This window comes from Eupeodes corollae, chromosome 1, assembly GCF_945859685.1.
Source record: "Eupeodes corollae chromosome 1, idEupCoro1.1, whole genome shotgun sequence".
NCBI classification, from domain to species: Eukaryota; Metazoa; Arthropoda; class Insecta; order Diptera; family Syrphidae; genus Eupeodes; species Eupeodes corollae.
The window spans coordinates 46068474-46093283 of record NC_079147.1 but is presented as its reverse complement, the minus strand read 5'-3'; the positions used below and the strand labels follow the sequence as shown (position 1 = coordinate 46093283).

General features: G+C 31.1%; 1 protein-coding gene across 1 annotated transcript in view; it reads right to left on the bottom strand.

Annotated features, from left to right (window-relative positions):
* LOC129938522 (uncharacterized) overlaps window positions 1-24810 on the bottom strand; it is a 263598-nt gene that overhangs the window by 180402 nt on the left and 58386 nt on the right. The window contains exons 3-5 of the mRNA XM_056046146.1: window positions 16795-16933; window positions 16649-16718; window positions 16313-16423 (exon numbers count right to left, since the gene is read on the bottom strand). Coding sequence (XP_055902121.1) covers window positions 16313-16423; window positions 16649-16718; window positions 16795-16933 — 320 coding nt within the window. The remainder of the gene's footprint in view (window positions 1-16312; window positions 16424-16648; window positions 16719-16794; window positions 16934-24810) is intronic.

Below are 24810 nucleotides of genomic sequence, written 5' to 3'. Positions count from 1 at the left end.
CTTCACACGTAGTTGAAATGTAATTTAAGTGTGTCTAAAAAGAGGGGTCCTATTCCTGCTTCAAGATGTAACATATAGTTGAATGCGTAATTGGCAACTTGAAATTAGTTTTGAATAAAAAAACAGAGGAACTTTTCCTCGCCTTCTAACGATCGATACTTGCATTCCGTAAGACAGTATTGCAATTGCGGTAGCTCGAAATGCTTTGTGTTTAGCGAAACGCTGTTTCTAAGAATGCAACTTCTCTACACAGAACACAGAACACGCTTTGCTTCCGATAATTTAGATTTTAAATGTTTCTCTAGATTCAAGTTAGATGCTATCAAAACTCCAAAACTTGTATTCTTTACTATTTCTATCTGTTCCTCGTCAAACGTCGACTTCTCCCTCCTGGAATATCTCCCACCACCGTTTCTGAATATCATAATTTTTGATATAGAAAGATTTACTTCCAGATTCCATGTTTTGCAATAAAGTTGAAGCCTATTTATATAGTTTGCCTATAGTTTGAGCCAGGAAAACTATATCGTCCCCGAACATCAGTCCTGGAATATTCTTTAATCTTATATCAATACATCTTTTACCAAATCTGTTGTCATTTATGTATAAGATAAAGAGAAGAGTACTTCAAAAGACATCCTTAATGCCCATTGACGTACCAATGTCATCTGAAAGAGCTTGTAAAAAAGTGCTTCCCAGGGAATTGAATCGAAAGCTGATCAAAAATCCACACATGTAAGATCTATTCATGAATTGCAATAGCTTTGAAAAACTTTGTATCATCAGCGTAAAGTGATATTTGAAAATGTTGATGAATGAATGAATGATGTTGAAAGAGGGCCTAAATGACTACCTTGGGGAACCCCATAATATATATGATTTCTCAATTTTCAAGGTTAGAAGTAATCCAATTCAGGAAAAGATATTCAAAACCTAAAGGAACAATTTGAAGATGATAGAATTATGAGAAATTTTTTCAAACGCTTTGCTAGGTCAAATAATGGAGACCATACTATGAACTTCAATTCCGTTTTCCAAAGCCTTGAGAGTGAAAAAAAATAAACTCTTCAAGGTCTGTGGTGGTTGAACTTCTCAAAGGAAGATATTGTAATAGGTCCAATTTGTTGAATTGCAAATTTTGACATGTCCCGACGCGACGTTTCAGTATCGAAATAAAAGCTTTTTAGAGAGTGTCTGTGGATGCGGATGTACGTATAAACGTTAGTACGTTCGGCAAATGTTTGTGTCGTTATTAATTCGAGAACCAGTAGAGACAAAGACTTTAAATACATTTTGTCATACAGATAATAATGAAAAAAGGACTCTCAAAACAATTGGTGATTTTTTCACCACAAATAATATTTGTCACCTTGAATATTTTACTGACAAAAAAATAATTGTGTCTATTAAATAATATAATGTAACGAGTAATAACATTTTTGACACGAAGTAAATTTTTTAGAAAAATCAAATAGACAGTTTTTTTACAAAAAAATGAAAAAAGGTAAAAAAAATTAATAAAAATTGGTAAAAATTGATTTTCTATTCAAATATCTTTTCAAATGTTTGAGGTAATGGTTCAATTTAACTTTATCTTATAAAAAACATTGTTTTCAGTAAAATTGTAAGAAAAATCGAACTGACAGTTTTTTTACAAAAAAAAAAAACATAACAAAAATACTAAAACTTAGTAAAAGTTTGCTTCCGACTAAAAATCTTTTCAAAACTTAAAAATATTAGCTTTAAAAATATTGTATATCACAGAAATTTTTGTTTCAACAATCAGTAGTTTAAAAAACAATAGTACGCAAAATTTGTACAAATTGATGTTTGTTTCTCGAGATCTCGGTAGTAGTAGAAGATATTGACTTCAAATTAGTTTCATTCATCCAATTGTATTTTGTTATACTAGAAATAAGAACTCTTAATAAATGATACTTAAATTGGTAAAATTAGTTTTAGTTGTATCTCGTTAACAAAAATGGATTTTGAAATCAAAACTACTTTTTAAACTTTTTTGATCAATTCAACTAACAACTTTTTTTACAAAACACGTTAACCTACAAACCTTTTCAGCAATAAAAATCGACAGCAGGAATAGGAAGTTAGCAGTGTGGGTCACGTCCCAGTCTCTTTTTTAAGAAGCTGACACGTCTTTAAAAAAGTTTAGCAATTAGTGGATTGTTTAACACATCCCTATTTGGCAATTCTTGTGAATTCGAGTTATTAGAGATGTTTTCCATATTATTGGTCCAATCTTGTGTAAAATAATCTTGTGAGAATTAATTTTTAAAACATAATGGAAGAAAATAAGCTTTTGTTTTAATATCATTGGAAGTTTCATTATTGAAGCACCAGAAGGATTTACACCCATCTGAATAACTTTTGCGATTATAGAACTGAAAGAAGGATTTGGGAACTGGATAGAAAAACTTTTTACAAGTTTGCAAATATGAAAATTATGGTAGTAGAAAATTTTGTGAAAATTATTATTAGATATCGTTTCTCAAGCTTTTCAGTCATATTCAATACACTAGTCACAGGTCCATACAATAAGACCCTAAGTTACAGCGACTCTCAAAGCCATTATAATGCTTCGAAATTCATTGCAAAAATAAAACAAAACATTGTCAAGACATAGGTATATTTCATTTTTAAAAAGTGTTAGTTCAGTTTGCCGAAAAATCGATTTGACAATATTTTAAATAAAATAAAAACTTAAAAGAAAATTTAACAAAAGTTGGTAAAAATTGATTTTCGACTCAAATATCTTTTCAAAAATTTAAGGTTATGGCTTCCAACAAATTTCAAATTATAAGAAATATTGTTTTCAACATTCTGAAAGAATTTTCGAGAAAAATCGAACTGATATTTTTTCTTACAAAAAATAACAACCTTATAAAAAAATTATGAAAATTATTTTCGTCGCAAATATCTTTTCGAAAATTTGAGATTATTACTTTCACCTTATTTTTTGCTTCTAAAAAATATTGTTGTCTACATTCAGGACAGTTTTGAGAAAAATCTAATTGACAATTTTTTTACAAGAAATATAAACGTACACAATAAAATTCAAACAAGTTTTTAAAAATTGGTTTTCGAGCTTTGAGATATTGGTTTTAATCTACTTTTATCATTTAAAAAAACATTGATTACAACATTCAATAAAATCTTAAGAAAGATCTAGTTGACAGTTTTTTTTCACAAAAAATAAAAACCCAAAAGAAAACAATACTTATTACATACTATAAAGCTTTTCAAAAATTAAAAATATTGTCTCATTTTTTTTTCGTGGAAAGTATTGTTTTCGATATTCAGTAGTTTTTTTTAATAAAAACAACGGTTGGTTTTTTCATACAAATATATATATATATGTATAAAAAATAGTACGAAAATTTGGTAAAAATTGATGTTCGGTTCTAAATTGGTGAAAATTTGTTTTTGACTAAAAGTCTATTTAACAAAACTAGATTTTCAACCTAAACTATTTCTTTATATTTTCTTTATATTTATTTTATATTTTTGAGAATAATTCAACTGATAGCTTTTTTAACCCAACACGTTAACCTACAAACCTTTGAAGCAAAAAAATCGAATCGGGATCGGAAGTTGTTAATGGGGTTCGCATCTTAGCCTCTGTTTTTATTTAGAATTGCATTTTCTTAATTTTAAAATTAATAAATACACTTCAAAATGTTTTTTAACAACTGTGGATATATCCTTAAAATAATTAAAAGATAAAAAGTGTTAAACGAATTACGTTGCATTCAACAAAGCTATGCAATGCATCCTACATGCAATGCTCTTTTTCGTGGAAAAACAATCTCTGTATTTGAATACTTCGAAATTTGAAATCAAAGGTAAAATGACTTTGGAGGTTTTTTGTATGAAATTTTATACTCACAGTTTAAAGCAGCTGCTTGCCGAATTTATAATTGAATATAAGAATGAAACAACAACAACTTGTCAACTCTTTCGCCCCATCTCCCTCCTCATACGAATCCAATCGAAATCGTTGGCTTATGAAAAAGAGAGGAGATAATAGAAAGAAACTGAATAAAACAACAACAATTACTTGTGTGTACTTAGAAAAATGCTAATCGGTTCAGTATAGTTCGATAGAACGAAAAAACCTGTAATTGGCTTACAACTTTCATGTGGGTGCGGTGGCGTAGTGCGTAGTGCACTAGCTCCTCACACGCTAGATCGCTTGTTCAAGCCCAGCTCGGGCAAAAGTTCTTCAAAAATTAAATTGAACAAAAAGCGATTAAGCACCACTAAAGGAGTCTGATGATCGGGTTGGCCCCCGTGAAATAGCTATAACTCCAGCCTATGAACTTGGTGGTAGCACACACAAGTTGTTGTTGTTTCATTCTTATATTCAAATGACTTTCATTCGTAGAAAAACTATTTTTATGATTGAGTTTTTCAATGTGAGAAGTGCAAGTTATTATATTGCTCCAACAACTATTCACATTAAAGGCATACAAATGTTTGCTCTGAAAAATGTATTTAAGAAATCTTCAACTTATTTAGATGTCTATCTATTTATGTTTATACAAGGAAACTAAATTTTCAAAAAAAATTGTCTGGCTTTAATGTTGATTCCGAGTTTCAATTTTGTTTCCTCTTCACAATTTTATACAATACGAAGGATCAGTAATATTCGAGTAATAGAATTTTGTTTAACATCGGAATATTGGACATACTGCCATTTATTTTCGACTTCAATTCATCTCATTGTTTCCTAAGGACATACACACCACACAACCACCACCATTATTTTATACAAAAGATTTACGTGGAGGAAATCATTACATCCTTACAATACGATGAGTAGTGTGAGAATGTCCTTCAATGAAAAGAAAAAAAAAAGAAGAAATTCCCAAACTCATGGATGAGAAGTCACATAAAAGCCTTTCAATATAATTTATCGTCCGCCATACAATAGCGTTTTGGTCCCCCTGCACTGGCGCATATTATAGTACAGTGCCTTGATTTTTGTTCAGCAATTCTGTTAGGAAGTTCTTTGGGGGATAGGTCGTTTTTAACTCTCCCCGTATACACATATATATAGAACTTGATGATGTCCCTATAGAAATATAGAACTTCAAGCACTTCAATAGAAAGTTCTTTGGCTTGTTTCTAGGTTTTTGTCAGCCCCTGACTGCTGCTGGCTTTTCACGGTTGCTAGGTTTTGTTTCTACTCAACCCACTCTTCTGTGTGTGTGGCATTTTAGTTGAAACTCTCCAACTCCTGGATAATGGTTGTTATACTCTTTCTAGACTTTTGTACATGAAGATTTGTACCTCATTTTTCTTCTTTCATTTATTAAATAAATGCCAAAAACAATAGACCCTATAGAAATTTATGAGAAAATTAATTAAATAGATTTTTTAAATGTGCACCTTGAGGGAAAAAGTTCTTTTTTTCTTCTACTTCTTCGAAAGAGGGTCGACTAAGACTTAATGTTGTGCTAATAAATATATAATAATGTATTAAGTATAGAAAGTTTATTTAATGGAATGAATTTCTTATGTTGCTTGATTTTAAGAAAAATTTAAAAGAGTGTTTTGAAGTGGTTACAAATAAATACGTCACACCACAATGGAGCTTAGTTGGTTCATATAGATCTTTGTGAGAACCGTAGTTAAAAATATTTAAAAAAAAAATTGAGTTTTGATAAAAAATTGTATTTGAATATAAAAAAAAACATGGGTATTTCAAAAGCCAGCTTTGGTTTATTTAAGATTTCAGATGAAAGCGTTTGCCACTGAGGCCAATTTGCTGTTTGCTAACGTAATTTAATTTTGGTTGTCAGAAAATATTTAAGATACACTTAACCAAGTTCCACATATAGATTGAAACGCATCCAACTTCGTTTCGTTGCAAAATTCCAAACAGATGTCAATGCATACCTTCATGAAATTTCAAAACGGGAAGTCAAATAGGAAGTTTTGATTTGGGGAAAACAAACTAGTTTTCAAATATTAACTATCGATATGGCTGACAAAAAAGAGGAAGTAAAGCAGATCTTACATTAAACGAAAAACCGACACTTTTAGAATGTGCAGAGTGCTTGCTTTAAAGTTTGCTAGCTCTGAAATTACGGATCAATCTTTGCAGCTATCTGCAAGCTTCAATAAGATGCCGAAAAAGATGAAGTTTTTCGAAAAAAAATATTCAGACTCTATTCTTTTGCAAGAATATTGTATCAAACGTGTTATATTTCTAGCTTGTTATTTGTCATATTTTTGGTTAAACGAGATCTTTTGTGAAACACCAGTTGATCGAAGTAAAAAAAAATGTGCATTTCTATCGTAAATTTGATTTTAATCAATTCGAGAACCTAAACTATCAACTCCAAATTCATATTTTTTAGTGACACAAATGTATTGAAAGGGACATGGATCAAAGGACATACATTTCATAAATGCAAGTTAAGGACATTATACTCTACTATTTCTTCGTCATAAAATAATTTCCACTTAGTGCCATTTATGACGAACTTTAAGTTCAGTGCAAACCATTAAGTATAACAAGTAACTATGTCTACAATTAAGAATTCAAAAAGTTGTGACTTGTATCAGCAAACGGGCTTTAATATCTTTTTTAGATGAGATACGTAACTTAGAAATTGTTCAAAATACGTTGCTTCGTGTTTCATATTTTCAGTTTTTCAGAAATATAGTTCTTGTAGCTCTGTTAATTAGGTTAGGTAAGGTAATAGTGGCTGTCCAAGATGGAAACGGACAAACTTAGGATAGTTTTATGCACCATTGTGATACCACATGAATCTTGAGGCTTCCTCCTAAGCTCAATGTAACCAGATTGAGTCCCCTACGAAACGTGAGAGTCTGATTATACCGATATGATTAAGATCGTTAAAGAAGAATTCTCCTAGGTAATTCTTGCGTTTTCGAACTAGAGCAGGGCATGTGCAGAGAAGATGAAGAACCGTTCCTTCCTCTTCTTCGTCCATACAGCTTCTGCAAAAGTCATTTGAGAATACGCCTAGTCTCGTGGCGTGCTTTCCTATTAGAAAGTGTCCGGTTAAGACACCTATTATCAAGCTTATATGCGATCTGTTTAGAGAGAGCAAGCACCTTGAAGGTTTTAAATCCAGTGTTTGCCAGATGTTTTTTGTCTTGCGTCTTGCATAAGCATCTGTTTACAAGTATTGGTATGCCAGTACTTGCCAAACGTGGTAGGATGGAATGTATTGTACCGTTCCTGGCAAGTTCATCTGCCTTACAGTTACCTGGAATGTCTCCAGCAAACTGTTGCGCCATCTCCATTAGAGATGATCGACAGTTATGGACTGTTACCTAAGTGGCACACATTTCAATTTTGTAACAAGAAATCAACAAAACTAGTCCCATTACCGTCACTATACAGTTTACTTGGAACTACAATAAGCTAAAGAGTATTAAGTGGAGACTGTTACATAATATTGAAAGTTTGTTTGTCTCAAACTCAAGATATAAATATAACGAATGTTTAATAAAAATATCATGTTTAAGTCAAATGTTTCTGGAGTCATATTCATAATTGTTTAATATAAGATTTTATGAGTTCTACGAATTAGTTTCAATTTTGTGAAAAAACAGTGTCTGAAAACTAAAGTTGAAAAAATTGTATTTCAAAGTCATATCACTGAAGTTTTAATTCTAACTAAATCCACTTACAAAAAGACATTTGTATATATTTTTAGTTACATAGAGGTTGTAAAAGTTATGTTTGGAACTTTTGGTGTGACTGTGACTGTTAAAAAAAAAGCCACGACGACTTATCAGTAACAAACGTTTGCCCTTGTATAATAATTTTCGTTGCACTCAATTACAGTCTGAGAAAGCAAACCAGAAATACTAAGAAATAGTTGGTTTTAATAGTAGTCCTCATTATATTACAATCTGAGATAGCACGATGGTAGTCCAATAATTGAAGAGCCTGATATATTAAAAATCACTTAATTATAATCTTACTTATTCTACTTAATTACAATCTGTGATATCAGGAGAAATAAAAGTACTGTCTGAGATAGCGAACTCCTTAAAACTAAAGTCTAACATAGCAAAATCTTCTAAATTACAGCCTCAAAGCGGATTTTATTTATTTACAGTATAGAATAGCACACTACAAAATTATAGCCTTATATAACAAAAATCCACAAAACTACTGTTTAAGATTGCAGATTCCGGCAAATTACGAATGAAATTGAGAAAATCACCTAATTCACCTAGTCCAAAATAAAAATATACACTAACTTACAGTCGGTGATCAAATATATTATAGTATATAGAACTGTATACTCCACTTAACTGCAGCCTAACTTTTAAGCACTAAATTACAGTCTTCAGTATTTAACAAAAATAAATTACAGTCTGAGTTTGTAAGATCGCATTGAATAACAGTAAAATGTTGCAGACTCAACAGAATTACAGTCTAAGAAAGCATATTACTCAAAGACAGACTGAAATATCAGATGGCATGTAATTTAAGTCTGAGATAGCAGGATTTTACTTGATTGTATTCTGAGCAAGCAGACTCTACAGTTATGAATAATTTGGTAGATAAAATACATTTAATATTAGATACAAGTAAATAACAGACCTAGATAACAGACTCTACCTACTAAATTAAAGTTCTAAACATCGAAGAAAACTTAATTACAGCCTTAGTTTGTTAGATCATTTGAATTACAGTGTAATATGTGCATAATCTGATACAGCAAAATCCGCTAAATTACAGACATCTGAAATATCAGACGCAATATAATTACAGTCTTAGAAAGCAGGATTACCCTCGATTACACTCTAACATAGCAGACTTCACGGTCTTGGATACTTTAGTAAGTTAATCTAAAATATCAGATTCAATTAAATTACAGACTAAGATAGAAGACTCCATCCACTTAATTACAGTTTGAAATATCATACAGAACCAGATTACGTTTTAAAATAACGCACCATCAAATAACAGTCTAAAATGCCAGATGCCACATAACTATAGTCTAATATAGCAGACTCCATTTAATTACAGTTTAAGATTGCAGATCACCAACTTACAGTGTGAATTTTCAAACTACACCAAATTACAGCCTAAGATAGTAAACTCCACGCAATCACTGTCTCTGATATAAAGCACTATCAAATTACAGACTGAACTATTTTTTACCATTTACATGTCTATACATTACAGTGTATGTAAAACAAACTCTACGAACTGTATAAAATAAAGTGGTAAAAATCATATTTTAAATCATTGTCCCTACTTAAAAAAAAAAAGATGTATTCGACAATAAGGAGCAGTATTGACTGATGTATGGTTTGCAATAATGCTCTTTCTGAAAAGTTGAAGTTGTTGTCCAGCTTAGAGAAAGTTTCCATTCATTCAAATAAGGATATCCTTATTGTGCCTACTCTATACGCATAAGACCTAAGTATTTCTTTCAACTTCCTTGTCATCTGTCCATCTCTTTCAAATTTATGGAATTTAAATTGGTCACATACTTAAACCTACACAAACATATGTACCTACATAATTCCGCAATTATTTTCCTTCTTTCAATATTATTTCCAACACACAACATACTAGATATATTCTTCCTTTAATATGTCAACCAGATGTCCCAACAAACCATAAGCTTGTGTCAAAAACATTCCAGTTAATTTTTTTTCTTTGCCTTGCCATCCTGGCTTATGTCGTGGTCTAAATGCTGGTCATTGCATATGTTAGGTCCTTACCTAACCTACTCCTACACATACTCCAACATATTATAAGAAAAGTAAAAGGAAACCATACCAAGTTTTTGTCCTGATGCGATGATGGCTGGCGGCATTATAAGTTGTTGTTAAGGATTCCAAGCAATGTTGCTTAAATGCAACCGGAACTAGTTTTTTGTTGTTCTTCCATATAAGGACTTGAGTTATGGTTAGGTTATGTGCTGAAGAAACTTTTCTCAGTACCAGTTATGGTTAGAAGGAACAAAAAAACAACAACAACAGCATGAGTCGAGTATGTTTTTCGAAGGGGATTGGCATGCATTAGAGTGTAATGGAAGTTTACAAAGTGTGAAAAAGTTATTCAAGATGGTTGGTTCGTCGCGTCGTCAGTCCTTGGTCGGTTATAATAGAAGCGAAGAAAAAAGGAACAAAAACATATTTTTGGTTTAATTCGTAACAGGAAGGTATCGGTAAGGTATTTATGCATTTTTGCAAAAGTTTAATGGTCTCTAGATACCTTAAACGATTTCTTGCTTCTTCTTCTGTGATGATAGATCATTTTATTTGGATGTTTGTTAAGGTATGCAAAATGGAATTTTATTCAATTCAATAATAATTGAGGAATGTTCAATAAAATTGCAAATTAAAAAAAAAGAGATTGAAATATTTTAAGAACGTCAAAGGTGTAAGGTGTTTTTTGTAGAGATATTTGATACCTTCTAACAATTTAATAAGACAGTTTTTAAATTTGAAGAACAAATATCTTGTTTCATCAAGATTTAGATCGTGTTTATAACACATTAGAATTGTTTTTATTGAAAATAATTGGACTAATTAAAAGTTACTGTTGAATGATTTTTTCAAAGATTTTACATAAAGTCAAAAAAATTAAAAATCGCAATGTAAACATTTTTTTCCTTCACCTTTTTGAATGTTTTTTTGTTAGTCTTATAACTAAGCTCTGTTTTCAATTCTTTAACTTAGACTTTATAATGTTGTAGGGTAACTGAATTCTTAAGAACGATTAAGAATCATTCGTATGTCAGATCTTCGGTACCAACCAATATTTTCACTCTCTTTTCTATTAAAATTCTGCTTTAAAAAAATATGTCTGTTTAAGATGTGTCACGAGGAAAAAATATCCAAGCGAAACCCTATTATTTTAAAAACAATTAGCCTTTATTATGCTTAGGTAAGGTCAAACACACAACTTAGCCAATATAATAGATTTTCTCATAATATGTACCATTTTATCGAAACGTCCCATTATTTTCCATTTTCATGTTATTGGAAGTATTGGGCCTTATGTTTACCTAGGCAAGGATAGGTTAGGTTGAAGTGGCTATCCGTGATGGAGAACACACAATTAATGTCACAAGCAAGCACGTTGAGCGCTTTAAATCTAGTGTACTTAGGTCAGAAGTTTTTTTTGACCTGACACATGGTGATAATATTACACCTGAAGTCTGCTTTCTTCATAGAGTCTTGCATTAGTCATAGTTTACATGTAGCGATTGATATGGCAGTGGGTTGTACTATACCATTCCTGGCGAGTTCATCTGCCTTACAATTTCCTGGAATGTCTCTATGGCCGTGCACCCAACAAAGGTGAAACTTAAACTGTTATCAACTGTTACTTCGCCAATACATTCATTTGTTTTTGATCCATCAGTTAAAAAGTGGACTGACTCGTCTTCCAAGAATACCCTGAAAGATCTGGAAGGTATAGAAGTCTGGAAGTTTCTGTCCAATTGCAGTTGGGGGATGTTGTAGTCTGTGTGCTTTAGATTAATTATACCTAAATACTTACAATTTACAGAGTGACCAATGTTGTTCTTAATCACTGCGACGATGCTTCGAGGCAAATAGAAGAGCTTGCAGCTGTGTGAGGCGTTTGGTAGATCAGGGTGTTCAGTATTAAAGATAGGGTTTTTCAAAGCGAGCAGCCAGGTGAACGTTGGTTATCTTTTAGTTTGTAAGTACCATTTGTTCTAAGTCCCATTTGTTACCAATAGCTTTTTTTCAATAAAAGAGAGCTTCAGTAGAATTTTTGACTTTTACTTGTACATTGAGTTTTTAGTTTAGTTTTGCTTCTAAAAACAGACTCATGTACTTAACCTCGTCTGATAAGGAGGAAAATAAGACTGATTTGGTTTTGTGTGGGTTAATACCCAGTCCCTACCGATTAGAATAGTAGTTTGTCTAAGGTGTTTTGTAACAGTTATTTTAGAGTGCTGACATGCTTTCCTTAATACGCTAAAGAAAGGTCATTCGTATAGGTAATAAGTCTGAAAACATCCACATCCAGACCATTTATGATTTCATTTAATACCAGGTTCCAGATAAGAGGGGATAGAACACCACTTTGCGGTGTCTCCCAACTTACTAATCTTATAGCAAAAGAGTTGCGAATAAGCGAACTCTCTATGTTCTCAAAGATGTTTGTGCAGATGTGATTGCAGATGTGTTCACGGTGTTGAAAGCGTCTTCGATGTAAGGAAAACAAATCATAGTGAACTCTCTATGACAGATGGTTGGTTCGTCACGCCAACGACTTGGCGTAGCCTCAAATGACTTTTGTAGAAGCTGTATGGACGAAGAAGAAGAGGAAATAATCTCTTATCTCCTATGCACTTGCCCTGCTCTTTCACTCAGACGCAAACTTCATCTGGGGGACTACTCTTTTAATAATCGCAGTGAACTAGCTAAAAAGGATATCAAATATCTTCTTCGCTTTATAAAAAGCTCAAAATGGTTCGACTAGTTAGAAGTAATTCTCTAGATTCATGTGGTATCACAACGGGCCTTTCTCTTGGCCTAAGTGTGTGGATTTTTGATCTGCAGCCACGTTAACCTAACCTAACCTAACTTCGATGACAGAAGTAGTATTCGGTGATGAGTATAACGCCGTTTCCACCGATTTGCCTTTGCAATAATCATTCTGATACATAAATATATAAGCCTTGTATCAAAACTTTCCTTAAAGGGATATCAATCAATCTTGAGAAGGTCGTAGATGTTAAGGGTTGACTTGCAAGCATTTACCTGCATTGGGTATAAAAAAACATTCACTTCTATCAGTGCCAAGGGAATACAAAATTTCCTCAATGATTTCTCCAAGGCTTTTTGTAGTTCCGTTGGTATTATACCATCTGGTCCTGCAAATTTATGCTACGAAGCTTTTGAGCGCAACAGTCCGTTGAGAACTAGGGCCTCGTGGCTAACAACTCTCAATCATTCCTGTGTGCGAGCAATGTTGTCAGGGATAGAGGGGACCTACAGTTTTAAGCCAAATCCGAATGGCTAATTTGGGAAAGCAATTTTCATGACAAGAATTACTCTTGGACTTGGAGGATTTGTCAATTCCTCGCAAGCAGCAGTACCTGTGGAAAAAACTTTGGATGGAACAGGCAGGGATCGAACCCAAGACCTCTGGCATGACAGTCCAATGAACTTTTTTTTTTAAATCCATTTTTATTAATTCAATCTTAAACCTATTTTAAGGTTAGACAAAAATTTATAAAACTAGTTGAGTTATCCATAACTTACAACTAACTTACTGGTCCCATACGGACACTCTAAGTTAAAATATAACACTTAATACTAATGCCTTTCGGCCCTAAGATCTATTTTACTGAAATTCATTTCATTTATTTTTGTATTTATTATAAAATTTGAAAAAAAACTAATATCGGTACCATTTTTTATTTTAACTTTAAAACTATTTAAAATAAGGTCCTTAATAAAAAACTCGAAGCTAACTTAAACTGCCTATTCTACCTACAAACTACTTAAAACTAGAACAACCACAGCAGCAAATCTAACATTTTTTTGTTCATATTTTGTAGTCTTTTTTGTATTATTTTTTAATTCTTTTTCATTGTTTTTTATTGTTTTTTTCAATTTGTATGTATTATTTTTTGTTTGCCACCATGTCTATTCTATTTAAAACTAAACCCTTAAACAATAAAAACAAGTATGTAGGCCGGCCAAGGCTTAAAACCCTATTCCGACTACCCAATATCAAGTGCCACCAAAACTGGTTCTCCTGCTTCACCCTATCAGTTCGGTAACGTTCAGACACATCCCTACTGAACCGAAGAAGCTCTGCTCCGCCTTGTGCCATGACGTCCAGATTGTACAGGAGTAGCTTATCCACGGTTTTTCGTCTGACGTAATAGATTAGCAGAACTGCCAATCTATATTGTATCAGACCGCATCTGTCTAAAAAGAGGAATGTCTCTGATGGAATGAAGTCGCTCAAGTATAAACTTTCAAAATACTCGTTGTTCGGATAGAACGCCCCGAAAATTAAATTGTTGGTCGAAGACATAGCTCATGCAATGTGACCTCGAACGAGTTTTATTACGAAATTGTCAATTCTGTTGATTCGAGCCCCGTTGTATACGATCTCGTTAGAAAAGAACTGCATGTAACAAGATTCTGATGTTCAATATAAGCCGGTACTTTATCGTAAACACTCGAACACCCGAAACTTCTCCATCTGGGAAGGGGTAACGTTGAATCTCACTGGACAACCAAAAACAATCATCTACCGTATGAGGGCCATGTAGCAAATACCTTCCCTCTGGGGTTAAGCTGAATGCTGTAAAACAGCTGAATGCTGTAAAACAGCTGTTTCTTCAAAGGGAAAGCCTCTCTGGCCCTGGTCAGAGCAGCATTTATATGTCTGTCGAAATATAAATACTGTTCTAACCAGATACCGAGGTAATTCACTACACTTTTGCTCGCTAATAGCTGCCCGATGCCAATTCTTGCACGTGTCCCTCGTGGCCTCAGCCGTCGAAGTCCGGAATAGAATTGTCTCCGACTTCTGGACATTTATTTTCAGTTTCCAGTCTTCGCAATATTCTAATAACCTCAACTTATCGACCGAAGATTTGACGGGTTGGAGTTGTCCCCTTCCTTTTTCGGGAGAGGATGAACCACAGCGATCTTCCAATGCACTGGATAATATGCATTATTCAGTGCATTGTTGAAGAGTGTGGTGTAAATTTCAATTGCCTCCATCGGTAAATGTCTTAGTACAACGTTGGATATGCCATTGACAACTGCTGGCTTTTTGTTTTGTATTGAATTGAAGATGAGCTGAAGCTCAACCTTCGTCACTAACAGTCCACCACACTAAATATCATGCTACGGGTACGTTTCTTCTGTCGTGCCAAAAAACTACTGCTAAGAAGATTGCTAAGATTTTCTTAATGCCTTCTTATAACTTTTTGGGAATTCTTTCTGAAAATCCCATTGAGAACTTATAGAGCATTGAGACTTTGGAACAGTTTAAGATTATGTTCTGATAGAGTCGAGTTCTGTGGCCTACCATTGAGGTATTCTCTTATGAGTATAAGTGGACACGCAATTTCTAACGATCTATTCATAGGTAACGTGAGGTCATTGTTTCTGTATGTAGCCAAGTTTACCTACCTTGACTTGGAACTTCAAGAAATGTCAACATTTTCAATTCGAACGACTATAGTAGAATACCTTCATTTCAATAGTAAATAAATATTTAGTACCGATTATCTTTACTATTAAAAAAAAATGAATTTCCAAAAAAAGCAGTTTTACGTCATTTATATCAATTCATATCCATGTTAAGCCGAATTCGTCCAATACCTTCAAAAGGTAATAAGTTTTTCATAGTAATTATAAAAAAATTAATGAGCTTCAATAATTTTAAAAACATTTAATAAAACTAACAAACATTGTCATCTTGTCATCTTTCATTCTCAACCCAATTTGCTTGAAAACACTCGAGTTTTAAATTTACCCCAGAATCATTCAAGTGGCTATTCTTTTTCGGTAAGATAATAATTCCATTATAATCAAAAGTAGCGACATCTATACTTTTGACCATGAACTTTCTTCAAATAATGTTGACAACATTTTCTTACTCCGGCTACACGATGACTGTTGATTGTTTAAAAAATATAGCAGGTAAATTTCCAAAAGGTAACAACAATAAATTGCAGCAATTGTACTTCAGTCTTTTCTTGCAAAATAACACTGAAGGCCACAGAACCTTTAAAGACTGCTGTTCCTTAGAGCTAAAGCTGTATACCTAAGACTTTATATAGTTATCTTCTGCATGATAGAAGAAGGAAAGAATAAAAATTATGATTTATTCGATGTGAAAGAATTTTACGCTCATTTCAACAACAAACTCAAAGAAAATCTGGTAGCAAAAAAAAAAAAAAAAAACAAATTTACTATGATTTACGATAAAAAAATATATATAAAAAAAACACCCTATACCTGTTCCCTGTGTTATATACCCAAACAAAGAACTACTGAAAGAAGAAAAAAAATAAGCAAGAAGAAAATAACCCTTAAGCTCCAAAAAGGCTTGCTTTTTGCTAAACATTTATACAAACACACACAATGCACAAATCACAGCTATTCACTCGTCTATATTATATGACGACGACAACAAGGATGTGGCTTATAGTATAGGATACATTGCAAGTACTGCAAATATGTCGTTGTTTGCAGTCACTCTCTTATACTCTTATATACGGTAAACAATGCTTTTATATTTCATCATCATTTATTCTATGCTACTTACCGCCACGAACTTCACAAGTCAAGACGATGTTGTCACCTTCTAGAAGGGGGCCAACAGCTCCAGCAACATCTCGCCCAGATGCATCGTAAACGAGTATCTGATGTGGAGGAACTGTTTTTATTTGTTATTGTTGTTGTTGCATTTGGAAGGATAATGATGATTCCGGTGGCATCCCATATAATAGGATAGATGAAATGGTAATAAAAACAGTTGTAAATTAGATTTTTAAATTAAGATGGAATACACGAAGACTTGAGTATGTACGAAATTAGATTATTATAAAACTTTCATAAAAGATAGAAAAAAAAGGGCTTAAGGAAGAAATATGATACTTACCAATAACCGTTAAATTAATTCTATGATTTCTTGTAGGTGAATTTTGAAAATCCACTCGACATCTATAAACCTATATAACGAAATAAAAACACATAAGCTTGATTAATACATTTTCTTAGGCTTCATATATTTTTTTTTAAACTTACTCCTTCATCGTCTAGCTGTATATTGTCAACTGTTAATTTGGCAGGTTGCTTATTCGTAACAAAGTAGGCTCGAGGCCCGAATGAATTTGTATCGGACCAATAGAGCGCCTTTTCAAACGGTCTCCCCCGAACATCAAAACTGCAATAAAATAATAAGGGTTTTGTAAAGATACATTTTAAAAAAAGTTACTTAACCCATTTAATTTTATTATTATTTTATATTGAAAAAATGCTTTCCAGAAATTTTATTACGCTTCTAACAATTTCGCGTAAGAAATTGCACGTTACTTATGTGTTAGGACACATGACACATGCAAAAGTAAACTTTTTTAGGAAAACAACTTTTTTTTCCTAGACTAATGCAATTAAACCATAATAAGTTTGGGCCATCAATTACGGGCTACTCTATACATACAATTTTAATACCTGCCAGTCTTTAAAAAATTCAAACTTTTTCCAATTAATTATAAATACAAAAAATGTGCTGTTAAAATAAAAACAGAAATGTATTTTTTGAAAAATTTTATAGTTAGATACCAATCAAAGTTTTATAAACAATTTAATGTATAAAAAGCCATTTGTTTATAACTTTTGGAAAAATTGAAATCAACGAAAATACATTAAGGACAAACATATGCTCATAATGTGTTTTCAAAAATAAGTAACGCAACATATAAAATTCTAAAAGTCGATATTAAAAAGAACAAAAAACTACGCAATATTTTTTTTTTTATAATTTGTTAAGCTAAATTTATTTGGAAGATCATAGTTTTACATTAGTTAAAAACTTTTGTTCCCTTCAAGAATGATACTAAGTGGCAACATTTTTAATTTAAGTCTTAAAATGGTATATCTATTTTCAACGTCCCATAGGAAGTTATTGTAATCGGAACGATTTGTTGAATTGAAAATGTTGACATTTCTGGTTCATATAAATAAAAAAAAAAATGCAAAAAAAAAATATTTGTCACCTCAAATATTTTACGAACAAATTATGATTTGTGTAACGAAAAATAACGTTTTTGACATTTTTTAAAAATTTTAGAAAAATCAAATTGATCTTATTTCTATAAAAAAAATAAAACCCAAAAAAACATTACTAAAAGTTGCTTAAAATGGTTTTTCTACTCAAATGTCTTTTCAACAATTTTCAGATATTGGCTTAAAATCGATTTTATTTTATAAAAAAAATACTGTTTCTTAACATTCTGCAAAATTTTGAAAAAAATCTAAAACATGGTAAAAATTTTCTTGCGACTCAAAAATCTTTTCAAAACTTAAAAATATCAAAAAAAAAAAGAAAACAAATGTTTACCAATTTTATTAGCATTTCTTAAAATTATACAAATTGGATGAATGAAATTAATTTGAGAGACATCAAGATCCGAACATCAATGTTTAACTAATCTGCGAACTATATTTTGTAGATTTTATTTTTTATGAAAAAACGGACTGTTGGATTTGTATAAAAAATAACAAACTGAATATCGAAAACAACATTTTCTGTGAAATAAAAAGAGTTTGGAGACAATGCTTTTAATTTTTAAAAGATATTTAAGTCGAAAATCAATTTTTATCAAATTTTTTTGTTAGGTTTTTATTTTTTTTTGTAAAAACACTGTCGATTCGATCAATGTTGACAACAATACTTTTTAAAAGATGAATTAAGTTTAAAGACAATTTCTTAAATTTTTAAGAAGATATTTGGGTCGAAATTAAATTTTTATTTTTTGTAAAAAAAACTGTCAATTTGAATTTTCCCAAAATTTTGCCGAATGTTGAAATCAAAATTTTGTATTAGGGAAAATTAGTTGGAAGCCATAATTTTCCACTTTTGAAAAGATACTGGTGTCAAATTTTTTTAAAAACTTTTGTTAAATTTTCTTTTAAGTTTTTTTTTTTTAATTGTCAATTTCATTTTTCTCAAAATTTTGCATATAGACAACAATATTTTTTTAAGATAAAAGTAGTTTAAAGCCAAAGCCTCAAAGTTTTGAAACGATATTATAGTCGGAATTCAATTGTTACCAACTTTTATTACTTTTTTTGTTTAGGTTTTTATTTTTATAGAAAAACCCGTCAATTCGATTTTTCTTAAAATTTTACCAGATGTAAAAAAGTCATTTTTCGTTGCACGAAGTTGTTTTGGCGATGAAATCATTTTGTATTCGTGCAATTTTCGAGGTGACAAATTTATTTTTAGATATTTTGCTTTATAAAAAAAACAGTTTTTTCCAAAAATATACTGTTTTGTAATCACGTTACAATATTTAGTATAAAGTTTAATTCAAGTCTCTAGCATCATTGGTTCGTGAGATATTTAGGGTTAACCAAAATGTTCAAATTTGTTTAAACTGTTAATTTTTTTGAGAACTCTTTCTGCAACTATCAGAATAACAAAATTTATTTGAAGTCGATATCTCTCCTGAATCTTGAGCTATGGACGACGAAATAAATGTCGCGAACGTAGGGACGTACGAACGAACGTCCACACGCACCACACAGACATATTTCTAAAAATCTTTTATTTCTAGGGACCTTGAAACGTCGAGAAATGTCAACATTTTCAATTCAACAAATCGGAACCAATACAATGACTTCCTATGGGAAGTTAAAAATGCTCAAACGCCCCAGAGAACTTCATAATTCTATCCTTGTTCATTGTTAAAATGGGCCACTGGACTAGCAAATTATCTGTATTGGCGATTAACTGATTAATTAATGCAAAATTAACATATGATCTGTACATTGACTTAAGATTTGGAAAACTTATATAAGGATTCAGGTGAATTTTCGAAATAATGAAAATTAATATTGATACCGCTAAAGTTACATTACAGTACAAGTTGAACTGGCAGACCTATTTTTTTAAATTTTCCTCAGGGTATGGCCATACTTTATGTTGTATTAAAAACTTAGCACTTGCTTGAAACTCATTTAACTCTAGAACTTATATTTTAAGGAATTGGTACTGCAAGTGCCAAGAAATTTACTTTTTCATTTTTAATTTGTATTCTATTTATGAATTATTAATTTTTAAATAGAATAACACAAAGTAGTACCCTTGGAGTGATCTTTAGTGCGCAGGACGCAGATCAGAGGTCATAAAAGTGCTTTCTCAAATTAGCCGTTCGGATTTATCTTGAAAATTGGAGGTTCCCTCCATCCCTGACAACAAAACCGCACACAGGAATTGTTGAGAGTTGTAAGTCACAAAAAATTGAAATCATTTCATTATTTCTTGAGAAAACACCATAAAGCTTTTATTTGTGTACCCTTATAAAGCAATACGACCCTTTTTTTTTATTGAAAATAGAAAAGTTAAGAAATAAACATTTAATAAAAATGTATCGGTTAGTTGTTGAGAAAGTCCGAATTTTCGATTTTTGGCCAACAAATTTGTGTAGGGACTATTCTGTTATTTTTACTCTTAAAAAAAAACGTAGCGCGAATTCTCTTTAAACTTTAACTAACGAGTTTGTACTTAATGGTTTCGGCTGTAGAAGCGAGGAAAGACAGATAAACTGAAGATGGACGGAATCAAAGATCCACTTTTTTAAATTTCTGTACCAACCTTATGTCACGTTTAATTGAAATCTCGAGTTCGAAATTTTTACAAAATATAGTTCCTATGTGTCGAAACTAAAATTTGTAATTACTTAACTCTTAAAGAGGGCCCGGTTTGCCGACATTTCAAGATCCCTAGAATCTAAATCATAGATTTTTAGAGATATGCCTGTGTGTGCGTGAGTACGTCCGAACGTTTCTTGTACCATTTTTCGTCATCCATATCTTAAGAAGAAGTAAATAGGTATATCGACTAAAAATAAGTTTTATCTTACAGATAAAAAGTTGCAGAAAAGAATTTAAGATGGGTAATTTTTTTACTATTATTAATTTAGAAATGTGAAAATTTTGGTTAATAGAAATTGAATGTATGCCAAATTAATATACGCAACGACGAATGACATTTTTGACATCCTGTAAAATTTGGAAAACAATCAAACTAACTTTTTTTGATACAAAATAAAACATAAATTTAGTGCTTTAAAACGTTGGTAAAAATACGTTTTAGACTCAAATATCTTATGGCAAAAATAAAAGATATTGTCAAAATAAAAAAAAAAATAAACATGTACAAAAAATACTATTCAAAATTTGTAAGATTCGTATACTTCGGAAAAAACGAAGGTTTTGATTTCAAAACTATTTGATTCTCTGCTAAATTCTGTTCTTAATGTAAGATAATGTTTTGACAACAATGAAATCGTTTTTGTTTTTATAAGAAATACAAATATTCAAAAAACTCTGCTAAAATTGATAAACAATTGTTTTCATCTAAAAATATCAAGAATAAAAACAGATTTTGAAATCATACTCAAACTTGTTTCTAACGTTTAGTTATATTAAACTTTTTCTTGCAAAGCACACATGAAAACGTACAAAAACGAATGGAAACTGACAAGAAAGTTTTATGAAAACAAAGAAAAATATATTAGATTCAAATTTATTTATTTATTTCTCACAAAATATTGTTAATAATAGTTAGTTTAAGTTTTTAAAACTTTTAAGATTTTGTTTGACGGAAAATTTGATCTCAGTTTAATTATTTTAGGTTTTTTTAAACTTTACAAGAATAAGTCTTATGGTATAAAATCTATTACATCATTGGACGAAAAATAAAAAAAATATGTTTTTTGGTTCTTCCACTCACACTCAAAAAACTTCAATCAAGGACGTGTTCAAGAAAAAGGTGGACAAATTTAATTGCTTTGAAAAAAAATTCATTAAAGCTGAATATCGTTTTTCGATCTGCACGCACTTAACAGTCCCTTAAAATTTCTTCGATCTTAGACCGGTAAAATATTTAATGAAAGGCGGATTGAAGTACAGAGTTGCTCTGAAATATAATGTTTTTTTTTTTAAACTTCTTGGTACACATTAAAGCTTATTGGTCGATTTCTAGTGAAAATTGAGTCCATGTGCGTTTAGTTACTTAACTTTTTGGGGGAGTTTTTATATTTATTTCTGAAAAAAAAAAACAAACTAATATTTTTTTATTGGAATTCAAGTTTCAGATTTTTAAAAAAGCGAAACTCCAAATCCACTGTTTTCAGTTTTTACAAGTTTAAATTTTTTTAATAAGTCTTCAGTTATAGAGCTCCAAAGTTAATTTTTGTACAGTTTAAATAAGCTGTTTAATTTAAAATCTACCAAACTTTTTAAATTAAACAAAATTTTGTTCGATACTCTTAATAACCTAACAAAGCCTTATTTTTTACATTAAAGTTTCAATATTCAAAACTAATGTTTTATTTTTACAGATTGTCAACAATTTATTGACTCTTTACCGTTGTTACATCAATCTACGACAATTTTCAGGAGACTTAAAGTTTTTTTTTAATTCTTGACTTCTATTATATCTCCAAAAACTGGGTTTTATAATTTGTTTGGATATTAATTTATAACATTCGATCACACCTTTTTGATTTCGAACTCAAAACACAAAGATTTTATTTATTAACTGTTCTCTTACAGCATTACTTCTGGACATTTAATCAAACTTAATTAAAAATACACCAATATATTGTAAATTTATTCTTTTACCAATTTGTACTGCATCAGGTTGAAAAATAGGAATCCAAAATTTCTCGTTTTTCCGAGAAAATCTGTGTCACCCAACCCATAATAAACTATACTCCACTTTTATGTTTTCTCTTTATCAATTATGGTTTTAATTTCTTTATTTTTCAAATAAAATTCCAATTATGAACCACCAATATAAATTAAGTGATTCAATATAATATTTCATCTAGTTCTGCTCTCCCACAGTTACATTCAAAAATAAAATAAAAATTAAATGAATTCTAGCTGCAAAGGAAACCTCTCCAAGGACCTCACACAAAAAGAATAAAGTAGAACACAAACAAAAAACACAACGAAAAACAAGTTTTCTTTTGATGGAACACATTATAATTGATTGATTTTCCTCATTTCTTTTTGAAAAACAAAAAAAAACTTTGTTTACTACCAAACTACTCTATATTATTCTCTCCCATAAGATTCAATTCCCGTTGAACACATAGTACCTTCAAAAAAACACCAATCAAAAGCTTTATACCTACGGATGTTGTCTATGTGTGTAGGTGTTTTTATTGAATAGTTACCACTTTTGTTTTTGGCTATTTTTGTAAATCAATTAAATCAATTTAAAAGCAATTAAATTTTGTACATTTTCATTTTATTTCGAGAACTCAAAAGAGCACCAGAGCAGAGTTTAGTTGGTTAATTAATTTTATTAGACCCCTTTTGCTAAGGGTGCGCTTGCTGTGAGCATTGCGTAAAGCCACCACTGCATCCGTTTGTAATTTATTAACAAAAATTTCAAATAGATCCCTATGGACGAATATATATATGGGATGCAGGGCGGGAGAGAAAGAAGGGAGACATTTTCAATTATGGACATAATGAGTTAGCATTTAATTTTATTCCATCAGTCAGTATACCAGGATTCTGATGTAAACTGTAAACGTTATATTGGTTAACTTCTGAATAATGAGTTGTTATTTTGCGTGAGAATAAATTACATAATATTTTTTTGTAAGTATACATATGGGTGTTGGGTAGGTACAGATATTTAGGAAAATTACTTTTTAGACTTTTCTCACATAAACTTTTCCTTGTAAACACTTTGTTTAGCATGCATAAAGCTATTAAGCAATTCTTTTTTAACTTGTTTTATGGAAAAGTATATCGTAGAAAAAATTCAAGATTTTAATCAAAATAATATATAATTAGAATAATCGTAATTTATTAAGAAATTGTTTTTATAAAAAGTAAAGTTACACAATTGAGAGAGACAAAACCGCCAATTTATTGGGAAAAAAATGATAGTGGTACTATTATTTATTTTCCCGCAAAACAAAATTTTGTTTAAGATTTTTGTTCTGAAAGTTTAAAATCTATGTATTACTTTATTCAATCGATGTATATATTTTGTATGTCATCAGCATGTGTACATATGTAAAAGTACATCAAATATGAAGAATTTTTTAAGAAGAATTAGGATATATTTAAAGAGAAGCGGCCCATAGTGACTTCCCTGAGAACATCCAGGAAAATTCCAAATTTTACATAATTTTACAACATCATCAGTGATGTAAATTGATATTCATTTTAAAAGAAAACCATGAATACCAAATAATGTAAGTTTGTCTATAAGAATTGTATGAAATATTAGTCAAAACCTTTGATTCTGTGTAGATTATACTAACTTTATAAAAAGCATGAACTTTTTAAAGGTATAGATTAAAAATTAGATGTTCTTTAATTTAAGTCTCAAATCACTAAGAAATTGCAGAGATTTTAGGTATTACACGATAAATGGGACGTATAAGAATTTCAATAGGTTCAGAAACTGCCAGTAGAAAGGGATTTATTAAATACTAGCTGATACTTGAGCAAGCCACATAAAGCTGTCCATGTTAGAAGCATATATTCTTCAAATTGAATGCACACACTTGTAACGGTTGTCCGCGTGATTTGTTAATAGTCATTGCGAAAGAGATTCACGCCGGGGACAGTAAACATTTGAATTCGAATGGAATATCTGTCGGGATTATTGGCAACAGTACGTCTTCACCTTTCAATTTTCCAGTAAAAATTGTTGACTCGATAACATTGATTATCATTTTTTGGAATGAGAGTCTGCTTCCGTTACATAGTCGTAGTAAATTTATGTTTCAAAGAAGAATGATGCGTACGCCAAATTTCAATGTAAGAAAGTACGGTGACATGCCTTGCAAATCAAGCAAATTCAATAATTCAGCCCGATAGTTGACAAGCTCGTCTTAATTCTTAATTCGCGTAATAAGACACGGAAGGTTTTAATAGTTCTGTGCAAGGTTTGGAAAAACTTTAAGCACTAATTCACCGATGTTTTCTTTGATCCTACAGAAGTTTATTAACAGGGTAAAACGTTGTGTAGACGCCAGAGACTGATGAGTTAAGACATGC